General features: G+C 46.4%; 1 protein-coding gene across 1 annotated transcript in view; it reads left to right on the forward strand.

Annotated features, from left to right (window-relative positions):
- The first annotated feature begins 3,950 nt into the window (after nt 1–3,950).
- The window catches only part of B3glct (beta 3-glucosyltransferase), an 84,047-nt gene continuing 63,011 nt past the window's right edge, over nt 3,951–24,986 (forward strand). Inside the window, exons 1-2 of the mRNA XM_028779760.1 lie at nt 3,951–4,030; nt 19,889–19,938. Coding sequence (XP_028635593.1) covers nt 3,988–4,030; nt 19,889–19,938 — 93 coding nt within the window. The 5' untranslated portion in view covers nt 3,951–3,987. The remainder of the gene's footprint in view (nt 4,031–19,888; nt 19,939–24,986) is intronic.

The raw sequence follows: 24,986 nt of genomic DNA on the forward strand, positions 1-24,986 counted from the left end.
CCCACCTGCGTCTGTAAAACTCTTCCCAGTAACACTGCCTCCTCCTCCCTCTCTGCTGATCCACTCTCCCTCTCAACTCTACTGTACTGTCTCCACAAACTCTACTGTATCCTGTGCTGTACTCTCTTCCTCCTGTTACTGCCTGTCTCTCCCTTCAGTAGCTTCCCTTTCCTCTCTCTTCTCATGAGAGTTGGGCATATCCTATTTTGGAAAATCTTTCTCTGACTCATCACTTTTTCTGCCACTCAATTAAACATCACTTTCAAACGTGGATGCTTCCTTCTACAAACTAACTTCACCTTCATCGTTTGGGATTAAAGTGTTAAGGGTGAACCACACCCTGACTAGAAACAGGTTCAAATATCCTGTAACAGTGACCCATCTGTGAACAGACACCTTTACACTTGTGCAACATCAAGAGAATGGAGAATTAGGTGTGTGTGAAATGGCTTCAGATTTCTGGGGGCTTGTTTGGGATGTCTCTAGAAGTGAGCTGGTGACCTGAGTTGTATTTCTTGGCCCTTGGTTTGGAGTTGGTTGTCCATGAGAATTCTTTGGTGAAATCTCCGAGTGAAAACCTTGGTGGGATGTTTGGTTTGATTGACTGTGTCTGCTTATGGCTTTTGAAGAAATTTGAAAGTTAAGTGACATAAGACCCTTGGGTCTTGAAGGCATCACTTTAGATCATTCAAGTATTTTCCCATGAGCACTTGCAGTGGGCTGTGTTCCCAAGATGAAACTTTTTGCTATGTCTCTTCTATGTCATCTTTCTTCCATGGAGGCTAAAGATCTTTTTACTACCTTGAAGGTTAAGGTAGTTGGTGGAGTAACCTCTCTCTTGTTACCCAGTCAGAGTGCAGATTCTGTGCTGAGGGAAAGCTAGCCAATGGTTAAAGTATTATATTATGGGCTTGATTTAATGGTCCAAAGTCCTAAAGAACTACTTCTCACTTTTGTAGTTCTCCTTCAGATACCAGGACTGACTTCAATTCAGGAAATAATCATTGAGATCCCTCCAAACTTAGAAAGCCACTTCCTGGTGTGGGAAATGAAGGGAACTCCTGGATGTGTGGATTACTAATTTATTTCAGGCCTGAAACTGGGCTTGAGGTACAGGCAGGAATCTGATCCTGTCCAGTGGCTTTGCCAGACTGGAAGTGGAAGTTTGAATGAGGGCCTGTTCAGAGTCACAGGAGAGAGGCAGTAGGCTGGAGGGAACCTACCCAGAAGTCTTTCTCCTAGTTTATCATATGGTCTTTGATAGATCTGCCACATGCTATACCTCTGCTGGGGCTGGACCGGATGTATGTCATGCCTCTGCTGGGGCTGGACCTACCCATTCTCTCAGCCCAGACACTTGCTATTTCTTCCTTCAGAAATTACACAAAAGTCATTTCTATTTTTTTTTTTTATGATCAACCCCAAAGGGTTTGATGGTGTCATATATTGCTGTATGCTTCCAGAGTGATCCTCTCATGTGCCTGTGCTGAACCAACATGGCAGGTTATGGACATTTTGTCTCTCTAACTGGACTAGGGAGTTCTTGGGTTCAGTGCCATGTATATGTCTCAGAGCCTAGCACGAGGCCCATCAGCCAATAGTACATGACCATTTGAATGAAGAGTATTGCCTTTTGAGCCTGGCGTTGTTCTAAGATCACAAACCATCCATAAGGAAGTTGCTAATTAGACTGTTGGCTACCAATGACTTTATAAATATGTACGTATGTTATTTTCCTTAGGTATTTATACAAATCACTTTAAGTTACTTACATTTTAATTATTTTAAAAACCACCAGCCTACCCAATCTTTTTTTTTCTGTAAGGTCCTTGACAGGAGATAGCTTGTACTAACTTGGGCTTCTCACCCTGTCATTCAACAAGGAAAGCTGGACAATCCCAGAAGCCAGCACGGGAGTGACAACTGAGATTAAAAGAGGAGAGGATTCCAGAGGAGAGGATTCCATAGAAATAGAGCCATGGCCCACTCTTCTTCTTGTCACTGTCTTGGAGTAGCTGAGATTTATTTTCCTCCTGTGGAAAACTGTCCCCTCACAGTGGGTGTTACAGGCAAGCCGCATTGTGTGTCTATCAGTACCTCTGTGAGCAGGTTTGTTTCGAGAGTTTTTTCTCCTAGTGATGAGGCAGGGGAGGATTCCCAGGGAGTCTATTCATCATATGACCAGAATCACTGAAAGGCAGTCCTTTTTCAAACTCGAGTTACGGGAGCTGTGTGATGTGTCGTTTATCATTGTCCTCTGTGGAGAAGCTGAAGATGGGCAAGTTCATTACTTAAACGATGTGTTCTTGTCCTTACCGTCCAATTTCCCACACTCCTCCTGGAATACAGTGATGTTGGATCATGATGAAATTTTCAATTAAAATTTTGTATTTTACTGATATTACTTACGTGCATATGTGTGACCCTATGTGTAGGCCTGTGCGTGAGAGTGCTAATGTCTGCAAAAGCCAGAGGCATTGGATCGATCATCAGATTGGTCACTCTGGAGTTTGAGTTACAGGCAGTCATGAGCCAACAGATGTGGATATAGGGACTAGAACTTGGGTCCTCTGGGAGAATAGTACATGGTCTTAATCACTGAGCCATCTCTCCAGCCTTTCAGGATAATTTCGATGAAAACTCTGATCTACCAAGCCCTCAAAGTTGTTTGCCACCAAAGTAGGGTCCTCAGTTGAGTTACTTGGCTACTAGGCTTTTCTCTCCATTTACATCTTGTTTATAAGTATGGTGTCTAACAAAGGGAAGGAATATTTCATAGGAGAACTCTAGAAAACTTTGGAAATGGGAAATAGTCTAGAAGCTTTAGAATTTCCCATGAAAGCCCAAGAAATTAAAGCAGTCAACCAAGAATTTGGAAAAAATGTAGCGCTGCTCGTCATCAGTCAAGAGACTGGCATGAGTCAACAAGAGACACACAGAAACTAAGAAATATGACTGCCAGAGTCCTTATGAGCAGGCTTGCCCTGAGAGATTTTATACCTGTGGTTGGGAGATAATGTCCGGTGAGTTCATTTGTCCTATGACTACAGTTGCTGAAAAGGAACTCTAGCTGCCCTCCAGACCCGCATCGTCTAAACACAAGCCAGGGAGGCTCAATCAGTCCTATTCACATCCTTGGAGATGCAAGAAAACCTGTTTCTGGGAAGGATCACTCTTATTCTCCCTTGAAATTGTTTCCCTCTTCAGTCCACTACAGTGTAACTGTAAGCTCCTCAGGCAGAACTCTTCCTATGCGGAGGGAGACCCTTCACGATTCTGTGCAGAAAGAGACCATACTTCCGCGGCTTTTCCACCTCACTCTACTCTGTGTTCTTAATTGATTCATTTTCATCAGGTATCTTGAATAAATGTATATCCTCTCTCTTCCATCATAGTGAACACTCAAAATAACATTTATAAAAATTTAGCTTTACACCAACATCTATTAAGAGCAAAACTCTGGGCCAAAGCTATTAATCAAATGCCATTTAAAAAGAGGATATTAAGTAAATTAGTTGAGCTGATTAAAAACACCTTCATCAAAGTAGAACATCGGTGCCAACAATATTAAGAGTTGAATTATCGATTTTGCTTTTTTAAAAAACAGAATATAGTCCATTAGCAGGGAAGAAAAACGAGCCTTCCTCCTTCACTTTGAGGACAGTATGGGGAGTGAGTGATCTACTGCTGGGATGGGGAAGGAAGTTCTGGGAAGGGAAGGACATGAAGGCAGAGGTGTCAGAGGGGCAGAAAAGAGGTTCTAAGATCAGATGCCCAGAGGAGGGCGCGGTCCAGTTGGGCAGCAGGACCACCTACATCCGCGGCGCTTGCGAGCGTACACCGGGGCGCTCCCGATCCCGACCGCCAGAGGGCGCAGCCCGAGCCGGCGCGGCGCCGGGAAGGAGGAGGGGAGCGCGAGAAGGGTCAGGCGCGCAGGGCGTCCGCGCAGCTCGGCTCCGGGAAGGGCGCGGAGCCTCCGCCGCCGGGATGCGGCCGCCCGCGCTGCTGGCGCTGTTCAGCTGCTCCGCGGGTAAGTAACGAGCGGCCCGGGCGGGCGCGGGGAGGGAGTCCGGGGCTGCCGGCCACCCCCGCGCGGTTCCAGCTGCCGCCCGCCCCGTCCCGCCCCGTCCGGGCCGCAGCGCCCTCTAGCGGCGCCACCCTCGACCCGCGCCCTCGCCATCTCCGCCTCCTTCCGCCCGGGGACGCGGGCTGGTGGGGAGGGCGCGGCCGGGTCCGGAGCCAGCGCCGCGCAACTGCTAGAAACTTTGCAAGAGGCCGCGCCTTGCCCGCCCCTGCGCGCCGCCCGCCCGCCCTGCGGTGCACACCTCGCGCCCCACTATGTGCACCCCGCCCTGTGTGTCCCCAGCGCCCCGCCGAATGCATGCGGCGCTCCGCGGTGTGCACTCCGCACCTCACCGTATCTATTCTGTGCCCCACGGCATGCATGCCGCGGCCCGCCGTGTGCACTCTGCGCCCCACTACGTGCACACCGTGCGCCCCACCGTGTGCACCCCCTGCTTGTGCGCACTCCGTGCCCGGCCGTACACTCCCTGCTCTCTACCGTGTGCCCCTGTGCCCTACAGCTTACACTCATGAGTCCCATAGTTGTGCGCCCCATCCCCCTAGATGTGCATCCCCGCGCCCCACCTTGTGCACACCCCTCGATCCAACGTATGCATTCCCGATGCCCAGCCCTGCATATCCCGAGTCCCACGTCGTTTAACCCCTCCCGACCTTGAAAACCGTCCCCCACCTCACCGTGCATACCCCATATCCCACTGTGTGCACCCGTTCTCTACCTTGTGCACTCCCCCGTATCCCGCCCTGTGCACTCTGTTCCTCCTGTTGTGGACAACCTGCGCCTGGCCATGCGTACCTCCTTTCCCGCTCCTCCGTATGTACTCTGGATCTCCTGCTGTGCATGACCCCTGTCCCACTATGTACACCCCCCATTTCCCCAGTCAAGCACACACCATTTTGCCTTATGTACTCTATGCATTCCATCGTGTGTCCCTTGCGACCCTACCCAGCCTCAAAGAACACTGATACAGCCATTAGCACGCCCTGTGCCCCAAAGCCCTCCCCCACCCTCCGTATCCCTTGCGTCGCACTCGCTGTACCTTCAGCTCTTATAATTTCCAGAGACCTCCTCTTTCTCTGTACCACTCCCTAGGAACCTACAAACTTGACCTGTGCTCTTCGTAATGCAGTTGGGCAAGGAGGAGAGGGAGGTCAGGGAGTTAGGAGCCTTGGGGCCTCAGGGAAAACCAGAGAACTGGTCTCAGGCTGTCCAGTTGTCGTTCCTTTCTTTCCATTTTCTGGAGGCCGTTTCCACCCCCTTTCAGCTAAGATGATGTGAGAAAAAGTTATAAAGTCATCGCGAATGACTTTTTATGATATTTGTTCAAGTTTGAAAGCGTGGGTAAAAAAAAAAGATTCTTTGCAGCTTGTCATAATACTTTTCTCTAACCCTGACTTGCTTGTGTTTCCTGCTTCTGAAAAGGCAGAATTTCAGAGTTTTAGAAATGGCAGAGTGGAGCAGTTTAGGGAAAGACTTAGTCCACGAGAGCCTTGACAGCTCGTTTGTATTTGGATTTATGCTTTCTGAATAAGGACGTTTTTTGTTTTGCTTCTGTGTACTCCTGGCATTTCTTCCGGTGCTCACTAAGTGTGAGAAAATTGAGCGAGATTAGCTTGTAATTAATTGCTCACTCACATGATTAATTTGGCAACACTGTAATTTAAAATGTTAGGGCACCTTGGACCCAGAAGGTAGCAATTGATCATGAGGAATTTGGCCAGAGACCATGGGTTGGAGAAAACATTGTTGAGTCCTGGGGAAAGGCAGGCAACAGGGCTGGGAAACTGGGTGACCCAGGCTGCTTCCGTTGCTTTATTGCCAGTAGGCTTTGCAGCTATCCAGCTGGGTGGGTGGTGGCTGAAATTGGTGTTCTGTTTATAGCATTGCATTTAATAATAATATTTGTATATTACTGACGCAGCATATAGGCTGAAAGACACATTAGTATTTTCTTACCCCTTAAGGGGATATTTGATTTGATGAAAACACAGGAAAGACATTCAGAATGAACTAAAATGTCAACATGTTTTTAGAGATATCTCCAAACCTCAGGAAGTCAGTAGATAAACACAATAAATGGGACATAAAACCCCTTAAAAGGTTTCTGTGAGAAGCTGGGGAGATGGCTCAGCAGTTAAGAGCACTGGCTGTTCCTGCAGAGGACCTGGGTTCAGTTCCCAGCACCCACATGGTGGCTCACAGCCATCTAAACTCCAGTACCGGGGGTTCTGATGCCACCTTCTGACCTCCATAGGTACCAGGCATGTGTGGTGCATATACATACTATACACAGGCAAATTATTTATAATAAAAATAAAATCAATCTTAAAAAAATCCAAGCCCCTGTGAGACACTTAGAGTCTTGTGAACTGGCTTCCATGAGTTAGTACAAGAATGAGCCTGTTCTTTCTTTCGTGCCTGGTGTTAGTTCTGTCCTTTGATATAAGGAGAGGGACATTGAAATGTCTAAAGATGTGGCCTCCACTCAGAATCCTGTTGAGAGTAACATACATGACGTAAGAGTCATTGAATCATCCTGATAGTTTAGAAGAAGCTTTTGTCCACCCCTGTAAGAGTGGTCTGACTGGGTAGTTTCCTCCCAAGCTAGCACATTCATTTTATATTTTATTTTAGGAAAGTCAACATAGAAATTTCATTTTAAACCCGTGTGTATGCAGACAGGAAGTTGTGGTGGCTTCAGTTCTAGCGTCTGGAATGAGTTCCAGAGGGAGATTTACAGCCCCTTAGTCACCATTCATGAGCTCTATGGCCTTTAGTGGCTTTGAGCCTTCATTGTTTTATATAAAACTTGGGACAGGGACTTGATAGACGCCTGGGAATTTTGCTGTCTTGTAAGGTTTTAGCATACAGAATCTGCCAGAGAAGGGACTATTGTCTACCTTGTAGCCTTTGGTTTTTCTTTGTCTAGCTAGGCTTGTTTGGATTATATAGTGTTTAAAAGGATGGGCAGAGGGATACCCGTGATGATGTCATTATGAGATATTTCTCAATGGCTCTTGTTAATTGGGGTGGCCAATGAGAGATCTATAAGGATTATGAGAATGCTCATTTAAAGTGTCTGGCGCAGCCAGGATATAGACCTTTGGGGCTTGTTTTATCCTTCTCCCTGAGTTGTGTGGACCTGATGGCTGGGAGGCTCTGAAGGCCACCTCGTGGCCATGAGATCACCAAGAAAACAGGAAAGCAGGTAGAGAGAAGAAAACAGCCTGGATACCAGATGGATGCGGAGTGCCACAGCAGCCCTGTCTGTCACCTCCTTCCAGCCTTCTATTGCAGGAGACTGTATGCAGCCAAAACCAATCTTAATTGATACCTCTGTGGAAAAGATGACCCAAACCAATGGTAGAATAATAGCTATTAGCTTTTATCTTCCACGTCCCTGTCTCTCTTCTCCGAGTGAGCCAAGATTGTATTTCTTAGCACCTGCCAAATTGAGATGATTTCTTTTTCTTCCGAGCCAAGTCTTGCTCGGATTCTTTTCATTGCCTTGAGTTAGAAATGTTAAGACAGAAAGAGTAAACCTAGTTCTGCATTTTGTGCATGAGTTTTTTTTTGTTTGTTTCTTTCTTTCTTTTTGATTTTGCAATGTCTCTTTTTGTTTCTCAAGTCACTCATAGATATCACTGGCAGTGGTTTTAATTCTCCAGTTAGATTCATTGTCATTGGGGACCCGCCTCTGGCAACTTGTCATAATCTGCTTGGTCCCGGACTTGGCCCTATGATCTTTGCCTGGAGCCCACCGTCAAATCCTATAATACCATGACCTCAAAGTTCTTACCCAAGCCTCTGCCAAGAAAACTGCATTCAGTGGGGGAACACATTTGAATTGCTAGATAGAGTTGATTTCAGAATCCTTAAGAAGACCGTTAAACGGAAAGACTATTTGGAGCTTCATTATTCAAAGGTAATTTTTGAGGACCCACTCTGTGTTGGGTACCGAGATGCCCCAGGAACAAGAGTAAGCTAGCTCCACCCTTGTGGAGATGGCTGCATAGGAGGGAAAGTGACAGTCAATAATTAAACCAGAAGTTCAGGATGCTTTAAGGCCGTGCTGCAGGGAGACCTTTGCCTTCCATCTGGTCTGGTGTGGCAGTTCTCAACAGAATAATGCTTGTTAATAGCAAGAGGCTTTCTGGATGTCTCTGGGTCACCTGTGTAGCATCTAGAGCCAGGGATGTTGGGAAGCAGTGGTTCTCAGCCTTCCTAACACTGTTCCTCTTCATTGCAGTTCCTCATGCTGTGTTGACCCCCAACCATAAAATCACTTCTGTTGTGATTTTATGACTGTGATTTTGCTGCTATTACGACTCATAATACTTTCTTATGTAAATATCTGTGTTTTCTAACGGTCTTAGGCAGCCCCCAAGGGGTCACGACCCACATTTTGAGAATTGCTGCCTTGAAGTATCTTACAAGGCACAGGAGAAATCTGCCCAGATACTTAACAGTTTTGTTGCCTGGCGTGATGGTTAGTATATGCTTGGCTCAGGGAGTGGCACTATTAGGAGGTGTGGCCTTGTTAGAGTAGGTCACTGTAGGGATGGGCTTAAGATTCTCACCCTAGCTGCCTGAAAGTCTTCCATTAGGAGTCTTCAGATGAAGATGTAGAATTCTCAGCTCTGCCTGCACCATGCCTGCCTGGATGCCCTCATGACACATGGATTTATGAAGATGCCATCATGAAACACATTCTTTTGTATTAGGTAATTTAAAAAACTATTTTAAAACCCAAGAGATACTTTCAGACTCCATGATTGATTGGGGCAGTGGGCTGAGAGAAAACTGGGGTAAGAATGAGTCATCTTTTCATTTCCTGCTTTATTTTGTAACCTGGGGATCAAACCCCTGGGTCTTGGGACTGGTGAGATGGCTCAGTGGTTAGGGGCACTTGATGCTTTTCCATTGGACCAGTGTATGGTTCCAGGCACCCACATCAGGAAGCTCACTGTAGCCTTAAGGGATCTAATGCTCTCTTCTGGCCTTTTTGGGGTGGACACAGACACACAGACACACACAGACACACACACACACACACACACACACACACACACACTCACACACTCTTAACAGAAAGATCCAGGGTCTTTGTGCAAGCTAGGCATGTACTCTACCCTGAGCTACACCAATGATCTTGTTTTCCCCAGAAGCTAGCCAGAGGCTACTGTCTGGGTTCTTCTGTTAGCACTCAGAGGAGAGTCAGGATTAAAAGAATTTTCTTTTTATTGTAGTTAAAGATGTGAAATAGAAAATTTACTAACATAAGTTGAGGTATACAGTTATACCTAGTAAGCATAATTAAGCGTACAGGTATATAGGTAAGTTGAGGGATTAAGTAAGTTGACTTTTAATCTTGAGGGGATGGAGAGGAAGTGAGGGCATTCTGGCCAAGTCAAGTTTAGGGTACATGTAAATTGTTCAGGCTCTGTGTCAGGTGAAAAGTTAGAAATCAGAAGAGCATGCTCACTGAGGAGAAACTTTGGGGTTATTTTTTAAAATTTATATTTATCTGTATTTTGTGCATTGTTGTTTTGCCTGTGCGTATGTCTATGTGAAGGTGTCAGATCTTGGAGTTACAGATAGTTGTGAGCTGTCACATGGGATCTGGGATTTGAACCCTGGTCCTTTGGAAGAATAGTCAGTGCCCTTAACCGCTGAACTGTCTCTCTGGCCCCAAGGAGGTTATTTTTGTAGGAGACACTCTCAGTACTTTTTTTGTCTTTGTTTTTTACTTTTTTAAGGAAGAAAAGCTCGACAAAATAATTCATCTTTGCTTTACTCAAAATATGTGCACATTGGAAACATTATGACAATTGGGGAAGAAAGCAGTCTTTGTAAATATGAAGCTGTGTGTTTGGGGAGGGGGGAAAGAAAGAGTGTAAGTCTCATTAGAGAAGATTTGCATCTATCAGATACAACAGCGCAGCGCCGTCTTACCGAGAGGCGTGACTTATCTTCAGGTCCAATGGGCTAAGCTAGGAAAACAAAAGAGTGATCTATTGCTGTTTGCATTATTGCTTGCTGTGGGGAGCTCAAGGCTGCCACTACGTCAGGGTGGATTTACCTTCTGCAGATCCTTGAGGCTGGTTATATGCGAGTTTGTATATCAGTTGTGAAGAGAAGGATTCGAAAAGACGAGATTATGGAACTAGCCCCATGGAGTTCCCCTGAGTTCTGGGTCGCCCTCCCGATGCATTCCAGGCATCAGTGTATATGATAGTCATCTCAACATCTCCAAATGCTTACATCTGTTAAAATGTAGATTCCGGGTAACGTAGTCTGTGCCATATTGCAGTGTACATGTGGCCGAGTGGAAGAAAAGACATTTAATTTAGCTCACAGCTCTTGAAGGTGAACATTGGCAGTAGATGGTATGCCGTGGCGGGAACACATGCAGACATGTGAAGACGAGGTGTGTGCGGTTGCCCGCTACAATAAAACTGTGATCCAGTCCCTGGAGGCCTGGGCTTCCCCTGAGAGGGGGAGGGAGAGAGAGGGAGGGTAATCACACTTTCTTAGGCTAGCGCCTCATAACCTGATCATCTCTCTGGGCCCCTTCTGTCTCCAGCATTTTCGTATCAGCCAACTTGTACAAGCTAGCAGTTTGATGTCAACTTGACCCAAGCTAGAGTTATTTGGGAAGAGTGAACCTCAGTTGAGAAAATGCTTTCACCAAATGGGCCCATGAGCAAAGCCTGTGGGACTTTTTTTTTTTTTTTGATTGATTGATTGATTGATGATTGCATGATTGATGGTGGATGTGGAAGGCCCAGATCACTGTGGGTGATGCCACCCTGGGCAAGTGGTCCTAGGTGCTATATGATAGCAGGCCCAGCAGGCCACGAGGAACAAGCCAGTGAGCAGTGTTCCTCCATGGCTTCAGCATCAGCTCCTGACCCCAGGTTCCTGCCTTGAGTTTGTGTCCTGGCTTCCCTGGATGGTGGACCACAACCTGGAAGCTGAAAGGATCCCTCATCTCCCCAACTTGCTTTTGGTTATGCTGTTTAATCAGAGCAACGGAAACCTAGTTATGTGATGAAGGCATTAGTTAGGACAACAACTAAACCTTTGGGGTCAACCGACTCCAAACTTCCCTACCAGGGTTCTAGCTCAGTCTCAGATGAGGTTTGTGGATGTGCCTTTTAAATAAGGCACCTGTGTGCACAGCCAGGTATGGGACCTCTTTCTGGCCTACCTTAGGCCTGGGTACCAAACTGTGACCATTACTGGATGATTTTCATGAATGTCCATAAAATGTAAAGATGTCTCAGAACTGCCTTGCCTTTAAGATGAGCGGTGTAATTGTTCTGTGTGTTTCAAGACAGCCCTGGCTGTCCTGGAACTTGATCTGTAGATCAGGCTGGCCTTGAACACAGAGATCTGCCTGCCTCTGCCTCCGGGGTGCTGAAATTAAAGGTGTGTGTCACCACTGCCCGGCCTGAGCTGTGTAGTTGTTATAGAACAGAGCCTGAGCTCTCATCAGTCGGAGGTTCTCTACTTAGGAAAGGAAGAAACTCCAGAACTTAGACCAAGAAGTCTTTCACTGTCTCCAGCATGGTGTCTTAGTGTGCTTTCTATTGCTATAATAAACACCATGACAAAAAGCAACTTGTGGGGGAGAGGGTTTGGCTTACAGGTTAGAGTCCGATATGAAAGGAATCAGGGCAGGAATTCAAGACAGGAACCTGGCGCCAGGAGGGGATGCAGAGGCCGTGGAGGGGCGCTATGTACAGGCTTCCTGTCCTTGTCTTGCTCAGCCTGCTTTCCCATACAGCCCAGGATCCCCTGCCCAGGGATGGCTCCACCTACAGTGGGCGGGGCCCTCCCCCATCAATCACTAATCAAGTAAACACTCTGCAAGCAGACATGATGAAGGCATTTTCCCAACTGAGGTTCCCTCTTCACAGATGACTCCAGCATGGTGTCGAGGAGACAAAAACTTAACCAGCATATATAATTTGACAGATTTTCATATCCTTCTGAAGGGACTTTCATGATTTAAAGAAACAACCCAACAGCAGTGGGTTATTCTTGCAAAGACTTTCAGAGTCAACGCAAGGAAGTCTGTAGTAAGCCTACAAGTAAGCGTGTCTCAGATGTACACAGCGTGGATCGAGTGGTACTGATGGGGATTTTCAAATTCTACTTTTTATTGCAATGGATCAACTGCCCATCAGCGAGTGGTCCATTGTGCTTTCAAAAGGGAAAGCCTGACAGTTAACATTCAACAGGATGATTGCAATTTAGAGGAATTGTACAAAGAGCTAATTTCCTCCTGTTTGGATATTTGCTTTGTGTTGGACTTCAGTGTGTTTGGAGAAGGCTGCGTGAGCAGGCACTATTCTGACTGTTTCAGGTCATAGAACATCCTTATAAAGACAGGTCTTGAATCGCTCCTCCAAACTGTTTGCGTTGACATAGTCTCTCCCCGTCCCCCGTCTTGAGTAATTTCTTTAATCAAGATGTAAATCAGAGAAGCAAATTTTCTTTCATTGTAAATGGATGTATTATTCCCATTTCTGTCCCATGCATTGCTCTTGGGCCGGGCTGTCTTTCAGCCTTGTATCACGCTACCTTTTAATAGTCAGGCAATGCTAGGGCTCAGGTCTCCTCTGTGGTGACTCCTTTCTCTTGTCCACTTGAAGGACATGAGTCCTTTGAAAAATTTAAAAAGAATTCTGGAGAGGTGGTGGCTCAGTGGTTAAGAGCACTTACTGCTCTTGCAGAGGATCTGAGTTCAAATCCCAGCACCCATGCCCAGAGGCCCACAGTTGCATGTAACATCAGCTCAAGGGGTTCTGATGCCTTCTGCCCAATTTGGGGTCTCCTTAGGCACTGTGCTCGTGTGTGTATATGTGTGTTTGTGTGTGTGTGTGCGTGTGTGTCTGTGTTTTCCAGGGCATGGTTGCCTGGAAGGGGCCAAAATCCTGCCTATATTTACTATACCACTTGGGCAGGCTTGGGGCACCAGTCTCCTTGCGCTGTGCACTGACTTCGAACTGTGTGCCGCTCCATGTAGGTAAGTCAGTCCAGGAGCTGACTCACCTCACGTCTGCTCACCACGTGGCCTGCTATTCCTGCCAATCCTCAAGGTGGGGTCACCTGTGCCCTACTCTTCTTCACAGCCTTCCTGGGCTCTTCTCCCCCACTTGTAGCTACCGCATGTCTGCTTCCCTCAGCCTGACAGCCTAGGGTGCCAGCTTGCAATCCCCCCAACTCCAATCAGGCTTAGATATATTCTTGCACAAGTAGCTTCCTAGCTGGCACATGTGTGCCCATTTTTGTCCCGATAAGTCATTTCGCACACTGGCTCGAGAAGTCATTCTAGGAAGCACAGCCCCATATTGCATTCCTGTCTTTAGGATCCTCAAATGCTTTCATACCCAAGGGGAAAACCAAGTTCTTAAGGAAGCCCTTCGTTGGCCGGGCGGTAGTGGCACACGCCTTTAATCCCAGCACTTGGGAGGCAGAGGCAGGCGGATTTCTGAGTTCAAGGCCAGCCTGGTCTACAGAGTGAGTTCCAGGACAGCCAGGGCTATACAGAGAAACCCTGTCTCGAAAAACCACCACCAACAAAAAAACAACAAAAAGGAAGCCCTTCATTATACCTGTCTACCCCATGACTCTGCCCTCCAGGTATCCCTACTGACAGTTCTCAGTCGCTGACCCCCAGGTGTCCCTGTTCCATCATCTCTCTACCAGGTGAGCTCACCCCAACCATCCCCTTAGCCACTCCCCTAAACCAAATGTCCCCATCCCAACAAGTCCCCTCCCTAGCTCACACTGTAAATTCCTAACCTTGTCATTCCCTTGCATAAGTGACTCCACCTCAGTGACCAGGTATCCCCAACATAGCTACTTCCCCCTACCAGTCACCCCCTCCCTCCGGTGTCCCTGTCCAGCCTCTCTCCTGCACATCATAGCATCCCTTGGATATCCCAGCTCTGGGCATCCTGGCCTGTCCAGTGCAGGATGCGGAAAGTCTGTTTGCAGCTTCCTTAGTATCTCACTGCAAGCCCCTGGGAATGGAATCTAGTGGTGCAGAGATCCACCTCCAAGCTTCTTGCTTTCTGACAGACTGGCTCCTCTGGGGAGCTGGGCCTTCGTCTTCAGCATGAGTCTTCACAGGCAGACAGAGTTACCCTTGTCTGTTGAACAAATGAAAGTCTCAGTGAGTGATGCTGGCGAGGATGGCAGCTGGCAGCCACAGCCCAAGGCCTTTCCCAAACATTACACTTGAAGAGCGGGCTGACCCTTGATCACTTGTGGGCTGGTTCTGTGCTGGTCCCAGTAGGAAGCCATGGGCCCTTCATCCTTTGGTTTGGCAGTGCTGGCTGGAGCTGCTTCTCAGTGTGTCATCAGCTGCTCTGGGTGATGTGGGTGTCCACAGAATGAGGAAGAGGAAGAGGAAGAGGAAGAGACAGGCTCTGGGCCTCTGGCCTTCCTTTGGGCCCAGTCTGCTGAGCTATGGGTATTGCATTTGTGGCTGTCCCATCAGCTGGAGTGGGTTACCTTCAAAGCATTAGTTGAACTGGAGAGAACTGGCCTTGAGCTGTGGTCCTAGGGTAGAAGGCCCCGTCTTGGGGCCTGCAGTGAAATTCAGCAGACTGGGGAGGGGGAGGGGGAGAACAGCCCCTGGAGGCCAGAGCTGCCAGGGGAAAGGAAATCCTTGCTAAGTAGGTCACAGGAAAGAAAGAAAACCCAGAGCTTTCCTCCCACAGGGCCCTAGAAGAAGAAAAAACAAACAAAACCAACCAAACAACCAAACAACCAAACAACCAAACAAAACCTGGCCTATTGGTGACTATATCAGATTGTACACATCGGTCTTGGCATTTGTGCAGGGCTCCTGACCACTGGACAGACAGATGCACAGTCTGAGTTGTCCTGGTTAGATCCTCCACTATTGCCTGAACTTTCCTGTGTTGTTTTGGAGATAGGGTCTGTGTAGCCAAGGCAGACCTCATCACCACCTTCCGGCTTCTGTCTCTGGACTGCTGGGATTACAAGTGTGTACAACCTCATCCAGTTTACCCAGGCTTTTCTTGGTGCCACTCTGGGCCCTAAAGGCTTAGCTGTCATCTCCTTAATCCCCAGCTCCTCCCAAGGTGGGGTGCTAGTGCAGCGGGTGTGAGTATTTTTATGTGATTTTCAATTTTGTTCAGTTTCTCAGATGGATGTTTCTGGAAGTACTGTGGGAGGTGGGAGTGTGTTCCCTGCCTGGACGCAGGGTCTTTTGCCCACTCGCAGGATCCAGAGAGGACGATGAGCCCTCACACACTTCAGTTAACTCCGTCAGTTTCTCCTCCGCACACACAAGGGCTTCATCCAGCGATAAAACTGCGTCCCAGGTCACCTATAAAAATCCCCAATTATCTTTCTGTTCTGGGCGTGCTCACACATCCGTTGGCTTGAATTATTTAAAGTTATCGTGAAAAGGGCCCGATTCCTATTGCCTGCCCTGACTTGCACCTTAAATACAGTCTTGGTTCGCCAGAATTCATGTTGAAAATAGAAAATGCCTTTTAAACAGCAGTTTGGCACGGAAAAGCATGGTTTACCTTGGACTATTTCTCCGACTGCATGTTAAGGTACTCAGGGCAGATTTTCAGAAACGCTTGCCCCTGCCAAACCTAGAAGTCAACCTGAAATGAAACAGGAAGCATGGAACCCCAGGTGGTCCTTCCTGGGTGTCCCTTTGGCTGGGAGGGTCTGAACTGGGGAGGGAAAAGCCTTCTTCCCGCTCCCTCCCTCCCTCCCTCCCTCCCTCCCTCCCTCCACCCTCCTTCCCTCTCTCCCTCTCTCTGAAGTTGCCAGACCTTAATATTAAAATCAAAATGAAGTCAACTGTGAACATTAAAAATAAGGGCCATCTCCTGTAGACGCGAAGCCTTGCCGGCAACTTCGGGAACCCCGTGTAAACACTGCACATTCCACATGCACTGCCAACCTCATCATCCTGCGCTGAGTTATTCAGTCTCTGTTTATATTTGTATGTGATATATTCTGCCTGCTCCTCTGATTAGCATACCCCCGAATCTGCAGTGCGTCAAAATACCAAAATTAAAAAGAAAAGACAAGAAACAAGAAAAAAAGAAAACAAAAACAAGCACAGTGATCTGTCTCCTCCCACTCCGTGAAAACGAAAGCCTTGGGTCTATTAATATCGAGACCTAATTTACCACAAAACTTAGACGTTTAAGACTAACACGTTTTAGCTCTTGAGAGATTGTCTTGGCTTTGGTAATACAAAGTTAACATTTGTCAGAACTGCTGAAGGAAACGGGTATTTTTTTTTTTAAACCGTATTTACTCCTTTTCCTCTTAACCCAGTTACACCGTTCTCTCGTCATCTTTTAACAAGAAACCTGGGTTTTGGGGGAAGGAATTTTTCAAATGACTCACCGTTTTGTGATTTGATTTATTACGTGTCTATTTTATAATAAAAATAGTATTTATTTTTCTATTATAAAAACACATCTGGCACCATCACGATTTTGTTTGTTCAGTTTAGATTATAGAAATTTCACTGTAAGCAAGGAATAAAGAGCGATGGACGTCCTCACAGCACTGCTTTAAGCAGTATGTCATTTCTGCTGTGGAAAAAAAGATTTTAATTTCACAGCAGAGTGATGGGAGATGATGGAAGGCTTTTTATTTTTAAAGAATTTTTTTTTTTTAAAAAGCCTAGATCTGTGTATTTTGGGATGGAGAGAGAAGCCAGTGAACATGGAGTCTTGATCTCATCAGGGAGAATCTGGGAGGCTCCCTCTGTTTATTGGCAATCTCTCCCTTGCTGTGTGGCTCTTCTACAAAGAGTGCCATTGGAAAATAGCAGCTGCTTCTTTTCCGAGGGGCTCTGAGTTGATGCCTCCCAGAACCAGCAGAGAAAGCAAGCCCTCCTCAGTGTGCTGTCCCCTCTCAAGCTGCTGACACAGCAGCCCCCACCAGTCATAGCCCGCCGGCTCTGCAAACAAGTCAGGTGAAAGAAAATTCTAGATGTTAGATGATGCCACCAGACCTGTTAAACTGAGAAAGTTACTTTATTGATAAAAGGAGAAAGTATAACTCAGAGACCTTTGGTTATCTAGATTTGAAGTAACTGATTGAGGGGGGCGGGGAGACTTTTTCTTCTAGTCCTGGGGATTGGGCTTAGTTGTATATGTTAGACAGACCTTGACCACTGAGCTATATCCTCAGCAAGATGGCTCACGATGTTTACCACGCAGCTGAAAACCCAGGAGACAGAAATTCACAGGAGAAAACAGGCTCATTCAAAGCCCATTCTAAAGAAGACAGAGGCCACTCCCAACCTCAGATATCCATCTCTAGGTATTCTAGGGCCAGAGGGCTTTTATGGGATTAAAAGGGGGGATTATGAATAGACACTAGGCAAGGCAGCCCACATGCTGGCCAGGGTTCTGTGTCTTCTCTCCTCTGGCCAGGGGAACTTCACCATAGACTGTTTTCTGCAGCTGATCAGCCAGAACTTGAGGAATGGCTCCCCCTCCTTCCACAGAAGGATTAGAGAGAGGGAAGGTAAAAGAAGAGGATCGTCTTCGTATATGTATGTGTATCCATGTGCATGTGTGTGTATCCATGTGCATGTGTGTGTATCCATGTCCATGCAGTTCCCACAGAGGCCAGAAGAGGGCCTTGGATCCCCATGGAACTCAAGTGACAGAGATGGTCGTGAGCTGCCAAGTGGGTGCTGGGAACTGAACCTGAGTCCTCTGCAAGAGTGGCAAGTGCTCTTAACCGTTGAGCCATCTCTCCATTTTTGTCTCCCTCACCATCTCTCTCTCTGCCTCCACCCCTGTGTGTGTGTGTGTGTGTGTGTGTCCCTGGTGGCTTGATTGAAATGTCCCCTATAGTCCCAGGTGTTCAATACTTGGTCCCTGTTGGTGATGCTGTTTGAGAAGCTTAGGAAGAAGTTGTATCCTTGTTGGAGGAAGTGCGTCGGTCATTAGAGGAGGGCTTTAGGAGTCTCAGCTCTCAGCTTTTGGGTCTGCCTGTGCTGTGGTTTAAGACCCGAGTCCTCAACATCTTGCTCCAGTCACTGTGTTTGCCATTCTCTACCACGATGAACTCTCATTCCTTTGGGTCATAACCCCCAAATAAACCCTTCTGTAAGTTGCTTTGGTCATGGTGTTTTATCAGAGCAATAGGAAAGTGACCAATACTGTGCGCCCTTATGTGAGCATGCTCAGATGCATGTATGTGTGTACAGGGAAAGAACATACATTATATCGTGATGAAAATAATTTGGGAGTGGGCACTGAACTCTCTTCTATTGATTAGATAGGTGCTGCCTGGTGATGTAGCCTTCCAGTGAAGAAACCATATGGCCAACAATGAAGACAGTCATTCATTCATTCATTCATTCAATATGATATGATTCATTCAATACTTCTATGTGCTATTTGTATCTTGATTAGTCAATAAAATTACATTCCTGCCAGTGTGGAGCTTGTAATAAGAGTCTATTAGTAGTGGTCCCCAGATACGTATTTTGAGTTGGTATTGAGTTCTCTAATGAACAGTAGAGAAGAGTTGGGGGAGGACTGAGGCAGGTGCGAGGCGGGTGTACTGTTGAAGAAGTCCCAGGGCCACACACTCTGCCCACTCTTATCTAAATGCCAACATTCAGGTCCCTCTGGCTTTGTGCTTCAGTTTCAACCCTGCCTCTCGAAATGCCATTCTGGAAATGGAAATGAAGAAGCCATTAGTCATGTACATTTCAGCGGGATCGTGTCTTAGATTACTTCCCGTGGGCCAATGTTAATGGGTAACAAGAGGCGATGGGTATCTGAGGGTGTAGTGGGGGAGGGGAGGGATTAGATAGAAGAGTCTGATAGTGGGGTTGTCTCATGCCTGTATGATGGCATTCCCCCATGACCTGCCTCTATGCCATGTGCCTGCACTGGCATGGTGCCCACCTCCTCTGGGAATGCCGCCTCCAGGACCTGACCCCCCCACACCCTCCAAGCAATGCTCCCCTTTTATCTCCTTAGGAGAAACTCGTTATACAACTCCCTGACTTTTTGGCTTAGCGTTTTGCTTCATATTTCCAGCGCTGTCTTATGTTGTTGTTGTTATTATTTTTAATGCTCAGCCTAAGTGTGCCTCTAAGGAGGTCTTTGCCTATTTATGACTCGAATCGAAAACATTCAATCACTCTGAATGGAGGATGATTTTAATTCCCTTAGTCTCCTGCCCTGGAATTTCAGTAGGATTCTGCATATTCTCCCAGCTGGCTTGTAAACAGCATCTGCAGTTCCAACCCCACAGCCCCAACCAACAAGTGCCCCCCACCCTTAGTTCTGTTGCTCTTCCGGCTTTGGCAGGGACAATGGAGGTGCGGCTTTATACCACCAGCCTCTCCTTTCTCAGGAGTTTTGGTATGTAAATCAAAAATTTGAAGAAATGTTTTTCCTATATTTTTTTGGTTGTTTATAAAGATTTTAATTGCTCTACTGAAGTTTTCTTTGCTTGTGCGTGCTCATGCGCGTGCGCATGCGTGTTCGCGTGCGCATGCGTGTTCGCGAGCCCGTACATGTTCTCCTTGATATCTGGAGTTCATTGACTTTACAGTGATGAGTTATTTCGGGCCTAAGATGAAGAAAACCTTTAATACTTGTTTGTAGCAATGCAGCTGTTTAAAAATGAGCAAAATATATCTTGTTAAAATATTCCATTCCCCTCTTATTATAAGCAGAATTGTCAAATGTGAGAATGAATCCAGATTGCTAATTTTAATGTAAATATGTTTCTCTCTTTCTCTCCTAGCTTTTGCTTTGGTGTCTGAAGAGATAAAAGAAAAGGTCACGCCTTCTCAGGTACTAAATGTCATGACCTAGCCTAACCATTCCCTGACATTCTTTTAGATTGAATGGGAAATGTAAATCTTTTATCCTTAACAGCTAACGTTTTTCTTTTTGCTGTTATATGAGCTGAGATGTTGTTCTGTATCTGTGTGTGTGTGTGTGTGTGTGTGTGTGTGTGTGTGTGTGTCTAGGGGTACTTGTGTAAGTGCTGTGAGTGTAGAGGTTAGAGGTCAGCTTTGGAGTTGTTTCTCAGACTAAGCGCATGTGTGTGTGCCTGTGTGTGTGTGTGTGCATATGGTGTATCTATGTAGTGTATGTATGGGAACATGCATGTGGTGGTTTGATTATGGCCAGGGAGTGGCACTCTTAGAAGGTGTAGCCTTGTTGGGGGAAGTGTGTGCCTGTGGGTGTGGGCTTTAAGACCCTGGTCCTAGCTGCCTGGAAGCCAGTCTTCTATTTGCCTTCAGATGAAGAGGTAGAATTCTCAGTTCCTCCTGCACCATGCTTGCCTGGATGCTACCATGCTCCCACCTTGATGATAATGGACTGAACCTCTGAACCTGTAAGCCAGACCCAGTTAAATGTCCTTATAAGACTTGCCTTGGTCATGGTGTCTGTTCACAGTAGTAAAACCCTGACTGAGACAAAGTACATGTGTATGCTTGGGTGTATGTCCCATATATGGTTATGTAGAGGCCAGCAGAGGATGTCAGGTGTCCTGTCGTTCTCTGCCCTATTCCCTTGAGACAGGATCTTTCATTGAACTTCGGGTGGGCTGGCAGCCAGTAAGCCCCAGCAACCCTCCTGTCTGTACTTTGTCAGCTCTGAGATCACAGGTGCGCATACCCAAACCTGGCTTTTTACATGGGTGCTGGGGATTTGAACTCAGGTCCTCATGCTTCTATAGCAAGCACTCTTACCCACTGAGCCATCTCCTCCAGCCCTACCTTGCATTTGATATAGGATCCTTCAGTGGCCTGGGTCTTGCTGGTTAGGCCAGGCTGTCTGGTCAGCATGCCTCAGGAATCTGTCTCTGCCTTCTCAGTTCCAGGACTACAGCGTGTGGCACCAAGCCTGGCTTTTTTACATGGATCCCCACTCTTGAGTGACAAGCACTTTACCAACTGAGCTATCTTTGTGGTCAACAATATAGATTTTGGAGTCCTATTAGCAACTTGTGAACACATTTGATTGTTTTTGTTGTGTGTGTGTATGTGTGTGTGTGTATGTGTGTGCATGTGTGTGTGTGTGTTCTCTATCACTCCCCACTGTATACATTGAGGCAGGGTCTCTCCCTGGATCTAGGGCTCACCTTTTCAGCTAGTGTGGCTGCTCAGCTTGTTTTTGAGAACGGCGCTCTGGGACCCGTGCGCTAGTCAGTCTTCATGCATGTACAGCCAGCATGCTTCACCCACTGAGCCATGTCCAGCCCAGGTTTGCTTTGAAAACTATGACTTAATAGTTCAGACAGACTGGCTAGTTTCAGTCATGTTAGGAAAGACTCTTGATACAGAGATATATCACTGAGAAGCTTCACTTGGGTAGCTTTCCTCAAGACTTGGGGTATCCTACTCTTGGCTTCATCTTCCTGTCTGTGAAAGGATTCTTGTCATGGGGCTAGAAAGAGTCCAAAACCTGATTACTGTCGCTCTGAAGATGCTGCCATGTGGGAAGGCATCCTGAGGACCAGATCAGGGACTGCACAGGTGCCCAAGCTGCTGAATTCCTTGTACTCTCAGAACCCGGAGCCAGGCCTGGGAGCCAGGCCTGGGAGCCAGGCAGAGTAGGTCACACTTTTCCAAAATCTCTGAGCCTCCATTTTTGATCATTGATGCTGTTTGAGAATATGTGTGTGTGTGTGTGTGTGTGCATGTGCATGTGTGTGTGTGTGTGTCTCAACTTGATAAGCTTAACAGATGAGCGAGAGAACAATATTTAAAGCATACCACTCAGGCCCTCTAACAACTGGAGCAGAAGAGGCTCTCTCTAAAGCTTTTAGCCTGACTGTGGTATTCGTTCCCCAACAGGGTTGCCTTGTCTGGCCTCAGTGGGAGAGGATGTGCAAACTCTGGTAGAGACTTGATGTGACAGGGTGGGGGGGATACCCAGGAGGGCCCCACCCTCTTAAAGGAGAAGAGGAGTGGGAGGGTCTCTGTGAAGGGGGACATGGAAGGAAGGCAGCATTTGGGATGTAAATAAATAAATAATTTTAAAAAATTGAAAATTTTTGTTATGTTAATTAAGACTTTGATCAAGTCGACTTTTTACTCCATAATTAGTGTAAAAGTATTTTGAATAGAGTATTTCTTTTCTCAAAAGAGCATTATCTGACTGTGCTCTGGGATCCCTCCAAGGAGAAAATAATGCTAATAATTTCTTATGATGTTAAGACTCTTTAGGGCTAATAAAAGCATTTGGATACACTTTATTTAATTTGATCTTTTCAATGACACTTCTATTGCTAAGCAAAAAAAAAAAAAAAAAAAAAAAAAAAGATATTCCCAGTTAAACAGAGGGGATTTAGCCTGAAAGCAATTATGTGATTTTTACCAAGGACACAGGATCATTAAAAGTTCAAGTTCAAATGTTGAGTCCTGTATTTTCAGCCCGGACTCCGTTTTAATTACAACGTGTGCGTTTGACCGGAGTGAGGCTCGTTTTCAGAGAGTTTAAAGTGTTACACAAGGGTTATCAGCAGCTAATTAAAATTTTGTTTAATGAATTTAGAAATTATACATACTTAAAAACGATTTTAAATTTTATTTTTTCCACATGTACGTGCTTTCGCCACGTGTGCATGTGCCCTTTGAGTACAGTAGAGGGCGTCAGATCCCTGGAACTGGAGTTACTGGTGGTTATGCGCTGTCATGTGGATGATGGGAACTGAAGCAGGGTCCTCCACAAGATCTCTTAGCCACTGGTCTCTCCCGTCACCCTTAAGTGAAGAACTTACAAACTAAGCATTGCATTCGGAATTGTAACTGTTTAAATCTCTGGGGCTTAAGAAAATGAAACCCAGGTAGAAATGTTGGCTTGGTCAGGACTTGTGGTGTGTGGTTGGGAGCTGTGTGGGGGAGAGATGCACAAATAATGGCTCTCTTGTCTGACAGCGACTGATATGCGACTTTGACAGTGAGCCCGTTTTTTGATTGATATTGATAGCCTATGGAAAAAACTTGTGGCATCAGAGATCATAAAGCAAACCCCGTGCTTTCCTCCCTGGAAAACCTCAGCCTTTTCATGAAGGAAGCAGAAGACAGGGTTTTAAATTTTCTGTCAGCAACTTCATTTAGCCCAATTTTCTTTCTCAAAGGGGAAATTACTCACGAGTGTTTTGGCTCTGTTCAAATCAACCAACTCAACCACTCCTTGGTTATTTTTTTTTTCCGTTTACAAATTGAATCGTTTGAAGAAGCTAATCATTTCTTAGCCACGGTCAGCTACTGAGCTAGAGGCTTAGTACCGAATAGGAAGACTTATGATCCGGGTTGGTTTTCTTTGATGCCACAGAACCACGGAGAGCAAAGCACAGCAGGTGTCCAAGGCTGTTGGAATTATGCTATCTGGAACCCCTGGGTCCAGAGGGGTTTCATCTTTCCCATTGTTGCTGGTGACCCTGGTTGCACTTAAACATTGTTTTGAGCTGACGGTGTTTCTAAAGACCTCCAGGCTGGTGGAGTGAGAGGAACAGAACTAGGAAGACCTAGGCTTTCATCCTGGTTTTGTGGCCAATGACTAATGAGTCCTGGGAAATCCCTTTGTGTTTTCTGAGATAAAAGATTGTCTTATTTGGAAACAGGGGGAACATGAGCTGTAATCATCTCTGGCCCTGTTTCTTCATCTAAATGTTGTTTTCCCATGAATGGCATAGCTGGTTCTGTGGCTTATTAAGAAGGAATGGTCCTTCAAGCAGGGACAGGAAGCAGTTACGGTGGGAGCCCATGGTGTCCTGGTGCCCGGCACAGCTGCACTGAGAGTGGAGGGGCCCGTGATCAGGTGTGGACTCTTGATGCCCACTCTGGACAGCTTGGAATGCTAACCAGGCTTGGCATGATGCCATCAGAGGGATGGCATCCTAGTCTCAGTAAATTCTTCCAAAGTTAATTATTTCATCATGATGCAGTGAGCAGTTAGTTGTTTGGTCCTGGGGTCTAACAGATCAGCATCCTGTGGAATCTTCCCAACTTAGCTGCCATAGTACTCTTGAGGCAAGGATGGTTTCATAAAATGCGAACTGTCAGTCACACTCATCTTCAGCTCTGTCTTTGCCTTGTTTCCTGTTCCCTTTGGCATTCTTAGAAGCCATCCCCCTTTGTGGCTTTGCCTTGGTTTTTTATTGGCTCCAAATTTTGTTGATAAAGGTTCACAACTGCATTTTCTATTTTAGCCTATAAGAAAACCAAATGACACTGGTAGTGTCTCATTGCTATAATTACACCACAGAGCTGCCAAAAATGTAAAAAGGAGAAATTAGAGAGAGAACCTTGTCCTGGTCTGAAGAGAAGGTACTGGAAACGGCAGGCTGAGCTATTGACACTTTGTACTTTGTCAGCGAATTTTCAGGTTTTCTGTAAACTCCTCAGGGTCAGGATCAAGTTATCTCTGTGTCTAGGTCTGGCTTGCTTTGTGTGACTGGGGCTCACCAGCCCTGAGGTGCCCTTTTGTGCCCCAAAGTTCTAGTGACTATGTGTTACTATAACAAAAGGCCAGAGACTGGGTGACTTATAAAGAACTGGCCTTTATTTCTTACAGTTCTAGAGGCTGGGAAGTTCAAGGTAGAGGAGTAGAGGCCTTTTTGGCTTGAGTCATTTCATAGCAGAAAGAAGAGCAACAAAGGAGTACGTGCCTTAGAGAAAGAGAGGGCTGGCCTTTCGTTCGTGACAGATGAGCTCTTGGGAGTGAGCACACTGCCACAGTAGCACTGTGAATCCATTACTGTGGAGATCCCACCTCAACGCTGCAGAGTTAGGGGTGACATTTCCCTCCCTCCCTGTCTCATTCTCCCCTCTCTCTCCTTCCTTTTCCCTTCCTTCCTTCCTTCCTTCCTTCCTTCCTTCCTC

The sequence above is a fragment of the Grammomys surdaster genome, unplaced genomic scaffold, assembly GCF_004785775.1.
Source record: "Grammomys surdaster isolate TR1022 unplaced genomic scaffold, NIH_TR_1.0 362, whole genome shotgun sequence".
NCBI classification, from domain to species: Eukaryota; Metazoa; Chordata; class Mammalia; order Rodentia; family Muridae; genus Grammomys; species Grammomys surdaster.